At 45.0% G+C, this 12083-nt stretch overlaps 1 protein-coding gene across 3 annotated transcripts in view; it reads right to left on the bottom strand.

Annotated features, from left to right (window-relative positions):
- The window catches only part of FAT3 (FAT atypical cadherin 3), a 372853-nt gene that overhangs the window by 247654 nt on the left and 113116 nt on the right, over positions 1–12083 (bottom strand). For all 3 annotated transcript variants that reach the window (XM_056858070.1, XM_056858072.1, XM_056858071.1), the window contains exon 2: positions 5968–6282. In XM_056858070.1, coding sequence (XP_056714048.1) covers positions 5968–6282 — 315 coding nt within the window. The remainder of the gene's footprint in view (positions 1–5967; positions 6283–12083) is intronic.

Raw genomic sequence — 12083 nt, 5'->3', positions numbered from 1 at the left:
TCTCCCCACAACAGGCGCTTCGGGTGGGGCTGAGAGAGTTCTGAGAGAGCTGTGACTGGCCCAAGGTCACCCAGCAGCTTCATGTGGAGGAGTGGGGAATCGAACCCGGTTCTCCCAATTAGAACCCGCTGTTCTTAACCACTACACCATGCTGGCTCAGAAGTAGCACAAAATGCAATTGGTTAATCTGTTTGTTTACATGTTTATTGTATTATATATTGACTTTATTGTTATAAGCTGTTTGGGGTCCCTTTGGGAAGAAACGGGACAAATAAATATCCTAACTCCCTTGGAGGAGGAATGGGATAAAATACGACTCCGTATAAGTGCAGCTCAGGAGGGTACGCCTACTCTTTTGAGGTGTCTCACTTCACACTTTCCATGTGTACTTCAGCAAATAAAGGGATATCCCTGAAGCCACATAAACCATGGCTCAGCTCTCCAGACATGAAGGGAGACAGCTTTCCACAAAGGTTATTTCCAGGTCTCACAGTCTTTTGTAGCAGAAAAAAAACGCGAAAGTACCGGAAGAAAGTTTCATTGGAAGGATTTATAAGCAGGCGAATAAGGAAATAACCTCATTTGTTTCGCCCATTTTTGGAGTCACGTCGAAGAAATGAAAGCTGCCAGAAGTGGCTAACCACTACACATCTAAGTTCCAACACAACTTAAGAAGAAGAAGAAGAAGAAGAAGAGTTGGTTTTTATATGCCGACTTTCTCTACCACTTAAGGGAGACTCAAACCGGCTTACAATCACCTTCCCTTCCCCTCCCCACAACAGACACCCTGTGAGGTAGGTGGGGCTGAGAGAGCTCTAAGAGAGCTGTAACTTGCCCAAGGTCACCCAGCTGGCTTTGTGTATAGGAGTGGGGAAAGAAACCCAGTTCACCAGATTAGCCTCCGCTGCTCATGTGGAGGAGTGGGGAATCAAACCCAGTTCTCTAGATCAGACTCTACCGCTCCAAACCACCGCTCTTCACCACTACACCACGCGAGCTGTCTCATTTAACGTGATGTTCTGCATTTCCCAACATCCACTCCACGTCACTGGCTGCCAAATCCAGCGAAACACAGAATGCCGCCAAGGTCACAACAAAATGCAGATTCTACCAAATAATAATAGATGTGCAATTGCCATTCTCGGTACCACCCACACGGTACAGCCATCTTTATTGTGGCCTAATACATGTCTATTGCGCAGCTTCACGTTGGCGTACCTTCTCCGAAGTAAACAGTGGGATCAAAGCCATCAAACAAAGGAGGAATACAAGAGGTTTTTTTTACCGGTGCTCGTGCAAATGGAGCTAGGAAATTAATCATGAAGATTCATTAACCCTATATCAATCTTTGCAAACATTAATATTGATGAACCCAGTGCATTTGAGATTAGGTGAGTCGACCAACATTTCTGTCAATAAGATGAATGTAAAATTTGTGTGGGAAGGTTGCCTGTGCTGAACCAAACTAAAGAAGATTAAAAATGGCAGAAATGTGAGCTTGTCTGTCTCTATCTCTGTGATGCTCTATATCTTGGTTTATACATTATATTCATGCTGCAGTTAATCATATCCAGGGAGAGCACATTGTAATGATAATATATTATGATGCTACATTAGGCAATCTGAGCACTACACTAACTCTAGGGGAGAGCCTCCGATATAAGGGTTATAAAAAAGGTAAAGGTCCCCTGTGCAAGTACCGGGTCATTCCTGACCCACGGGGTGATGTCACATCCCAACGTTTACTAGGCAGACTTGGTTTACAGGGTGGTTTGCCAGTGCCTTCCCCAGTCATCTTCCCTTTACCCCCAGCAAGCTGGGTATTCATTTTACCAACCTCGGAAGGATGGAAGGCTGAGTCAATCTTGGGCCAGCTACCTGAAACCAACTTTTGGCTGAAGACACTACCTCAGCATCAACTAACAGAATCAGGTCTAGGAATTTGCAAACCGTGTACCTTAACTGGGGGTACAGTGACCCCCATGAAGCATAGAGCATTCACATATTCTCTGGCCCATCAGATACCCCCTAGGGGGTCACTGTCTATTTCTTATCTGGATTGAGTTTCAGTTAACTTACAATATTCTGGCCTCTCTAAAATATCTGCACATTGTTCCTCACTGGCACGTGCCTGAGACAGTTCACAACAATAGAGAAATCCATTATCAAATAAACAGCAAAAAGATTCTCTGGTTTTAAAACCTGTTATTTTCCCCTGCAGTAATACGAAAACTAACCTTGACATTTCCTTATTATTCATAATTAGAATGTGGTTGGTTTCTCTAGCGGGTCCGGTACACCAGTTTGTAGTCAGCTGTATATATATGTTTTAAAAAGACTCTAATGGTTTGAATTAAAATTCATTGCTTCCCTCCGAGCACAAAAAAGTAATAAATCAGTGTAGTAAATTATCTCTATGCTTTGCAGTGGAATTAACACCCATGTATGAGAAATAAAACTCAAAATTTATAGCCCCAATCAATCTGTTCTAATGTACATAACTCAATTTTCTGTTGTATTTATCTTCTTCCACCATTCCCTGCCCCTAACTATACCTTTTTAGTAGTTGCTAGGCTTCAAGGTAATAGCTTGCTATGGATCACGTTTTGACAGTTTTCAGAATTTTGGCATATTACAGGAACCATTAGAGAACTCAAGCCTAGTGATTGCAGCAAACCACCAGAGAATCTGGACTGTAGTCCCCAGTATAGTTATGTTTAGAGGCATAATGTGTGTGTTTTTGCTGTCAAGTCACAGCTGACTTATAGCAACCCCGTAGGGTTTTCAAGGCAAGAGATATTTGGAGGGGTTTGCCATTGCCTGCCTCTGCGTCACGTCCCTGGTATTCCTTGGAGGTCTCCCATCCAAAATACTTGCCTGGGTTGAGGCTGAGAGTGTGTGACTGGCCCAAGCAGAGTGGGGATTCCATGGCAGAGTGGGGATTCGAATCTGGGTTTTCCAGATCCTGGTCCGACACCTTAACCACTACACCACGCTGTCTCGGAAGCACAACAGCTTAGCAAAAATCTGTGCTGCAGAAACAAGACCTTGACGTCACAGAGCACATGGGGAGGGGCTGTGGCTCAGTGGTAAAACATCTGCTTGGCATGCAGAAGGTCCCAGGTTCAATCCCCGGCATCTCCAGTTAAAGGATCCAGGCAAGTAGGTAATGTGAAAGACCTCTGCCTGAGATCCTGGAGAGCCGCTGATAGTCTGAGTAGACAATACTGACTTTGATGGACCAAGGGTCTGGTTGAGTGTAAGGCAGCTTCATGTGTTCATGGGACTGCTGCAGAAAGAAGCAGCCCCAGTTCTCCTCTTCCTTCTATCCTCTCCATAACATACAGTAATATGAAATGTAGGACATCATCTTGTTGCAAGTTTCTCAGTGCCACAATGCACTTCACTGGCTGCTGCTTGTGGAGACAGACAAAGCAATGATGGCACACATTCTGTATGGGTACACATTACCAGGGGAGCAGAGAAGAAGAGGAAGACGCAAGACTGCTGTTTTCAGCGGTGGCTACGCATACGTCATACAATCCGGTTCTGGCCATTGGAGCAACCTGCAGCTCAAGAGCCAGTGTGATGCAATAGTAAGTGTGTCGAACCAATGGTGGGAAGATATTTCCACTTAGCTTTGAAGCTCGTGCGGGATGCTGGGTCAGGCTGCCTTGTTCAGCTTTACTTACCCACATGGCTGTTGTTTGAGACAACACAGAAGGGGGAAGCCGTGTATGCTGCTCAGAACTCCTTGGAGTGTGATCATTAGAGAGATATGTGATAGTTTGAGCAATGTTCTCATTTTTTTTCCCCCTTCAAGTCACTGCTGACATGGTGACACCAGCATGGTGTAGTGGTTAAGAGCAGTGGACTCTGATCTAGAGAACTGGGTTTGATTCCCCACTCCTCCACATGAGTGGCGGAGGCTAATCTTGTGAGTCGGGTTGGTTTCCCCACTCCTCCACCTGAAGCCAGCTGTGTGACCTTGGGCTTGTCACTCTTTCTCAGCCCCACCTGCCTCACAGGGTGTCTGTTGTGGGGAGGGGAAGGAAAGATGATTGTAAGCTGGTTTGATTCTTCCTTAAATGGTAGAGCCCTAGGGTGCTTACAGTCTAGCTTTTGATCACGGGAAGACACAAAATTGAAGGATCTCAAAGAACAAACTGGGAAAAGGTCGTGGCTCAGTGGTGGAGCATCTGCTTGGCATGCAGAAGGTCTCTGGTTTAATCCTTGGCATCTCCAGTTGAAAGGACCAGGTAGTATAGGTCATGTGAAAGACCTCTGCCTCAGACTTTGGCGATCCACCGCCAGTCTGAGTAGACAGTAACAACCCTGGTGGACCAATGTCTGATTCGGTATAAGGCAGCTTCAAATGTACATATGAGGCACGGATAATTAAGAAGGAATCCAAGGAACTGCAGGAACATATATGAGAGTCCTGGTGACATCTTAATGCAGAAGCAATAAAGGAGGCAACGTGAGGCAACACGTTGGGAATCTACTCATATTTTTCACTTGGAAATGTGTGTTTGTATGAACTACCTTCCATAAAATGCCATGATTGTTTTAACATCGTAAATTCGATCACAGAGACTATGGTTAATGCCTTTTGCACAATAAGGCCATTTCAAGTGTGATCTATCTCACGGAGCCCCTCTGCGTTCAGTATCCTATTCACTGGTTTAAGGATACTGCTTTTCAGCAAACTCACTTGAAACTTGCCAGGATTTCTGAATATCAGTTCACTGCAGGCACGTTTGTTGTGCCTCAAAGTCTGCTCCTCGGGTTTATAGCATTTTAAAAAGTTTTCCAGGTTAGTGAACAGGCAAAAACAAATTATAGTACTGCATGGAAAAAAAAACTTCCAGATACCATTAGGTTATGACTCCTTCAAGGAAATAGGGCAAAACCATTTAATGAAATAGAGCAACCCTCTTTCTCAAAAATACTGGTCGTCATACTAGCAGATGGGGCAAAACAAATCTAAATGACCCGGAGAAATCAGGCACACCTGAGGAGGATGGAAGGGGCTTGGGAAATTTAATAAGGTTGCTGGGGGAATTTTATTTATTTAAAACATTTGTATACCACCTTTCCAGCCAACTGAGAGCTCCCACGGCATCAAACAATCAAAACAGTGTTTAAAATACAGGCAAGTATTTATAAAATAAATTTAATATTTAAAACATAAAGAAAACATGAACACACAAACACAGAGCCACACAAACGGATGTGGAATTCAGTACAGTATAAGGAGCCATTTCCAAGCAGAGTTTCAGATCCTGGATTAAATGGGAAGGTTAGTTAGCCCAACTGTAACAAAGATCACCGCCAGTGTAGCGGTATCAATTCTATAACTAATGAGTAGAAAAAAATGTACACCTTTACGTACAAGGACCTAATTTTAACACTGTTACCTACTTCAAATCTCATTAAAGGGTGACCATATGCAATGAAGAGTAGTAAGATCAGGAAGACCAAATACAGATATAGCATTAATTCCTGAAAAGCCACGGTTTGCAAATAGAGAGATTGCTTCAGATCTGTGTGTTTCTGACGCAAACTGCACCTTTATGGTCAAATTCCCACTCTTTTGATAGTTTTAACCAGGGTTCAGCTCTTCCTGACCACTGTTCCCAAACACACTTCAAATTCTTGGTTTGAATCCCAATTACCAAGAACATGCTAACTGCGATGTAGATGTAGGGATAACTCCTGGTTAAAGTTGACAAGAAAGGGAGGTGAAATTCATGGCCAAGGTAAGACATGGCCAAGGTAAGACATCTTCCTCTTACTAAGTCTGGCTCCCAGTTTGCAAACTATGGTTAGCAGAGAGCCGGCGTTAAGCCTTCATCGGATCTTACAGGATGCTGTAGAAAGCAGAACGGCATTTGCAAACAAAACCTGTCAACAATGCATACAAAACAACATTTTCTGATAGCAGATGTAAAGGTATCCCCTTACCTGTTTTTGGATTGATGATGAAGAAATTCTGGGGGTTCCCACTGGTAATCCGATAGCTCATCTTCTCATTTGGGCTGGAATCGGGATCCTGAGCCTGGATTTGGATAACTGATACATCCTTGGGGGAGTTTTCCAGAACTGATGGGTAGTAAATGGGTTCCGAAGTTAACGGGGCGTTGTCATTCACATCTTCGACTTCTATGTAGACTTCAATGGTGGTGTAAAGGGGGACTACACCTCGATCTGTTGCGTACATGGTTAGCCAGTAAGACTGGGTTGTCTCTCGATCTAGGACATCTGCAGTGTATATAACTCCTGTAAGAAGAAACGCAGAAAGATTCAGGCTACTGGGGGAAAAACAGATAGGGAAAAAAGAGATTTCTAATAGGAAAGTGTTCACAAAGAATATACAAATAAACTTTTTGAGGCCATTGCAAGATATTAGATACCAGCAGCCAGAAATATCATCAAATCATTATGTGAACATCAGCTTTCTTTAGTTCAGGAGACTGGTTATATGTATCCTTCCTCACTGTTTTTTCTCCTAGTTTTCTTACAGTTTCCCACCCTTATCATCATCCTCCATCTTTTGCTAACATTCTTGGTGGAGGAAACTGCCGTCAAGTCACAGACAACTTATGATGACCCCTCATGGGGTTTTCGAGGCAACATACCAACAGAGATGGTTTGCCATTGCCTGCCTCTGTGTAACAACCCTTGACTTCGCTGGTGGTCTCCCATCCAAGTACTCACTAGGTAGGGCTGACTGAGTCTGCTTAGCTTCTGAGATCTGATGAGATTACACTAGTCTGGTTGGGATACTAACTCTTCCAGCACTGTACAATTGTCTACAGATTTCCCATGCATGCCTACGGCATGTACCCAGTATGTATGTTATCATGCATGACAATCTACACATGAGAGGTACACTAATTCCTACAAAGGAGGACTTCAAGTTCAAGAATTTTGCCAAGCAGACTTTGGAAGCTTAGCTGAAGCGCTCGTTTCAGTTCACAGTCCAAAGCAATTTAAGACCTATTCCCTGCTCATACCGAAATTGGAGGTTACACTGCAGATTGACTCCAATGAAATGTGCACCGAAGATAGCGGCACGAATCTAACCTCTCCAGTCCTACTTGCTGTCAAAACCGTCATAGCGATTATCGACCGGTATAGATACCGTTAAGCATACAGTTGATAATCCATGCCAAGTCATACTTCTAAAGCCAGCAAGTTCAACTGCATAATCTCACCACGCTTTATTTTTTGTGCCATCCTAATCCATCATTAAAATTCAGGGATGAAACATTTTGAAAGAGATAGGCTGGGAGTGAATAATAGAGAGATATTAGCGAAAGAAACTGCAGGGCAAAATGGAAAATAAAGTTGGATTTAGTTGCCTATGCTAGCTAAAGAGTTTTAAGTACATCAATTTGTCGTTCACAGGAGAAAGATTTGGCTCTTGGGCAAGAGCTAATAGAGTGTGTGTTTTTTTTACTGTACTATCCAGCGAACACTTCTCTGGACAGCCTGAAGTCTTCTGTGAGGTTTGAGAAGAGTGCTGACGCTAATGGCAGTCCTGATCACAGATTACAACAGGATGTTCATGGAACCTGGGCCAAAACCCTATGTGTAAAATTCTTCTGGGGTCATAAACCAGAAAACAATTTTAAAATTTCCCCAACAAGTGCTGGGAGCTTTATTGACATCTTTCAGATTCAAGGTTAAAAGAACTTCTTTACCAGACTTTTTAAAAATACTCCATCTACTGTAAACAGCTACTTTCTAGATATTTTGTTCTTGTTGAGTTACGTATTTTTAAACTGAAGGAGAAGAAGAAGAGTTGGTTTTTATATGATGACTTTCTCTACCTCTTATGGAGACCAGTTTACAATCTCTTTCCCTTCCTCTCCCCACAACAGACACCTTGTGAGGTAGGTGGGACTGAGAGAGCTTGAAGACAACGGTGACTTCCAAGGTCATCCAGCAGGCTTCATGTGTAGGAGTGGGGAAACCAACCCGGTTCACCAGATCAGTGTCTGCCGCTCATGTGGAGGAGTGGGGGATCAAATCCAGTTCTCCAGATTAGAGTCCACCGGTTTTAACCACCACACTATGCTGGCTCTTGACTTGTGATTATTTTTTGCAGTTTTTATGCAAGTGACCATAACTATTTTTTTAATAAAAGAAAGAATATAAATGCTTAAACAAAATATAAACAAAAATAAAACCATGCTAGATTCAAACCAAGGGACTGGCAAGTATTTTGATGAGAGACCTCCAAGGAATACCAGGGTCGTGACACGGAGACAGGCAATGGCAAACCACCTAGGGCTGTCAATTCGGTTCGGTCCGAACTGAAAATCAACCGAATTTCCCCTGATTCGGTGCTTTTCTGTTCGGACAGATCCGAACTCAAAACTGGCGGGCAACCGGGGGGGCCGAATTCAGCGAGTTCGGGAGTTCGTGAATAAATTCGGCCAATTCGGCCGTCAGTAAGCAGCATAACCGTCAGTAAGCAGCATTCTCCTCCCCCGGCCAATCGGTGGGCAAGCTGGGTCTTCTTCTGGCCAATCAGTCAGGATTGAGTACTGGAGGAATCAGCTGATGTGCGGCCCAGCCAGGGAGAGAGAGAGAGAGAGAGCGAAATCCTCGTGTGTGTGTGTGGGGTGCTTGTGCACATTCGCTCCTTTCTGTGGCTGCAGGGGGCACATTTTTTGGGGTGCACACACAAAACTTTCACTGGAACTTCAGATGAAGCTTCTTAAGGTACCCCCCAAGATTTGTAAACATTGGGTCAGGGGGTACCGAGATATGGGCTCCCCCCCTTTTTCTTTCCATGGCTGCAGGGGGTGCATTTTTGGGGGTACAGATCCCAAACTTTGAGCGGAGTTTCAGACCAGTGTTCTTAAGATACCCCCCAAGTTTTGTAAACATTGGGTCAGGGGGTCTCGAGATATGGGCTCTCCCCCTTTTCCCTCCCCCCTTTTCCCATTTATGTGGCTGCAGGGGGCGCTTTTTTGGGGATATAGCCCCCAAACTTTTAGCATAGCTTCAGTGAATTATTCTTAAGATACTACCCAAGTTTTGTAAAGATGGGGTTCAGTGGGGGCAGAAATATTGCCTCCCCCCCTTTTCTCTTTCCATGGCTGCAGGGGGCGCATTTTTGGGGGTGCAGATCCCAAACTTTGAGCAGAGTTTCAGACCAGTGTTCTTAAGATACCCCCCAAGTTTTGTGAACATTGGGTCAGGGGGTCCCGAGATATGGGCTCCCCCCTTTTCCCTTTCCCCTATTGGGATGAATGGGGCAGCCGATCCGATCCTGTGTGCATCTCCTCTCCAGAGCAAAACGTTCCGTGCCTGATGGAACAGAAGACAGCCACAGTAAGACCCCTTTGGGGGCTTTAATCTATAATTTTTCTCCTGTGTATGTGTGTGTGTGTGGGGGAAAGCAGAGTCTGTGTGTGTGTGGGGAGGGAGCAGTTTCTGTGGGTGGGGGGGAAGCCAAAGGGGGCTTTCGTCGGTTCTGCCTGGGGTGTGTTCCCCCTCGAGTCTCTCGCTCCCTGGTTTGAGGGGGGAGGTTTCAGTTGTGTGTTGCAAAGGTGTTGTTTAACAAGGTTGTGTTTGCAGTTGTTTTGCTAATTTCTCCGCTGTTGTGTCGGGGCTGGGAGCTTTGTGCGTGGGCGGCAAGCTCTGCTGAGAGATGCACAACATTAAGGGTGGGGGGACCCCTTTCAGGGCCCATATCTCAGCCCCCCCTGACCCAATCTTTACAAAACTTGGGGAGGCTTTCAATAAACGTCCTTTGAAGTTCTGCCAAAAGTTTGGGACCTCTAAGCCCAAAAATGCCCCCCCCCAGAGCCGCGGAAAGGCACGGTTGTGTTTTTAATGGCTTTATTCGGCCGAATTTCTTTCCGAACTTTGAATTCCCGCCGAATTGAACGGATCCGAAGTGGGGGAGTTCGGACTTCGGCACGTACCGAACCCACAAGGGCCAAATTCGGCCGAATCCGAACTGTACCGAATTTTTTTTTTTTTTTTGACAGCCCTAAAACCACCTCTGACCATCTCTTGGCTGGAAAACCCTACTGCATCGCCATAAGTCAGCTGCAACTTGACAGCACTTTGTACGCATAAGGATTTCATTCAAACAGCCCATTCCTCAAAGCCGCGGGGGACGGTGTGGCGGCGCCGTAGCGCCTCTACAGAGGTTTTGCGGCTGCTCTGGGAGGAAAAAAGGGCTATTTTCTTAGAAAATTTGGAAAATGGGGGGAAGTCCCATGGAGAACAGCAATGCAGCACCATCAAAATGGTTAGCAAGCTGCCTAATGGCAGCTCTGCCCCCGGAATGAGGGTCGTGCTGCCACCGCAGTCCAGGAGGACTGGCGTAAGTACCCCTATGCCAGTGTCTGTGCTAATTTGCACAGCACAAGTGGCACGGATGCTGGTGTAGGGGTCACGCCGCCTCCTATGCCCATTCAGCCCCCAACCTCAGGAATGGGCTGTAAGACCCAAACCACCTGAATACAACACAATTTGCAAACACTTCGTATAAAACGATCTGCAAACACTTGGTAGACAGAACTATACTAGAGGCTTGCCTGTGAGGGAAAAAAATGCAAATTATACCTGCATTTGTAGGGGGTAATTATGCTTTAGGAAATTATGCTACATACAAAATAAGCTGCTTGCACATTAAGAAATCCACATCTAAATTTCATAAAATGTGTGATCTTCCCTCTCTTATTTCCCCCAATAGTGCATCTAAAATTGGCCATCTAGACAAAATGTCCTCCATCTATTCCAAAACTCCACCTTATATTTGATCGCTAACGTACTTACGCATGCTAAGAATACTCTAAAAATGTCTGTATGCAGGGGTGAAAAACCTAACAGTAGAGTCTATTTATCATTGATTAAAACCCTATGCATATTTATAAGAACATTCAAAACACCCTTAAGGTCCTTGGCACTGTGCCAATGAAGCTTTTTAATGATGGAGATATTGGGTAGCACTGATCCACATTCTGCTTCATGTAAAGCCGGGATCTTCCATCTCACTTTAGTTTAACTAGGATTAGCGATACCACAAATATCAGATTTTCTGCTCTCAAAACAAGCACCACATATTTACTGGCCCAAACTAGAACAGTCCCATGAAGAACGTGGGAAGTCCCTTGTAACCACTGGTCACACTCATCCAGAACACCTACAGTCCTTAAATATGTCCCATTCCCATTGTTACACTGTGCCCCGATTTAACCAATAACCCATCGTACTATTTGTCACTGATTTGCAGATCCTAATCCCTAATACATGGGTACGTAGACCTTTATAAATGATCCGAAACGGCCACTTTGGAATTGTATGGATCGGTACATAATTCTAAAGAAGAAGAAGAAGAAGAAGAAGAAGGACGAGGACGAGGAGTTGGTTTTTATACCCCACTTTTCTCTGCCTTTAAGGAGTCTCAAAGCGGCTTACAATCGCCTTTCCTTCCTCTCCCCATAACAGGCATCTTGTGAGGTAGGTGGGGCTGAGAGAGTTCAGAGAGAACTGTGACTAGCCCAAGGTTACCCAGCTGGCTTCATGTGGAGGAGTGGGGAATCAAACCCAGTTATCCAGATTAGAGTCCACCGCTCTTAACCACGACGGCACACTGGCTCTCACAGATATATGGAAGTACAAGTCTATGAATCACTGATGTCACAAAGGTTGCCATTGTATCCTTCCTCACCTCATATAATTGCGCAAAATGCTACTGGGAATAGGGTTGCCAGCCTCCAGGCATAAACTGTCATAAGAACATAAGAAGAACCCTCCTGGATCAGACCTAGGGTTGCCAACCTCCAGTTACTAGCTGGAGATCTCCTGCTATTACAACTGATCTCCAGCCAATAGAGATCAATTCACCTGGAGAAAATGGGGGCTTTGGCAATTGGGCTCTATGGCATTGAAGTCCCTCCCCTCCTCAAACCCCTCCCTCCTCAGGCTCCGCCCCAAAACCTCCCACCGGTGGCGAAGAGGGACCCGGCAACCCTAACTGGGAAGCTTGGTGGACTCACTGGCTCACAGGTTATTTACTGTACACGGCTGGGGTTGAAGGACTAATCCAC

The sequence above is a fragment of the Euleptes europaea genome, chromosome 12, assembly GCF_029931775.1.
Source record: "Euleptes europaea isolate rEulEur1 chromosome 12, rEulEur1.hap1, whole genome shotgun sequence".
Taxonomy (NCBI): domain Eukaryota; kingdom Metazoa; phylum Chordata; class Lepidosauria; order Squamata; family Sphaerodactylidae; genus Euleptes; species Euleptes europaea.
The sequence above is the reverse complement of the archived record's forward strand: the minus strand, read 5'-3'. Positions and strand labels throughout refer to the sequence as shown.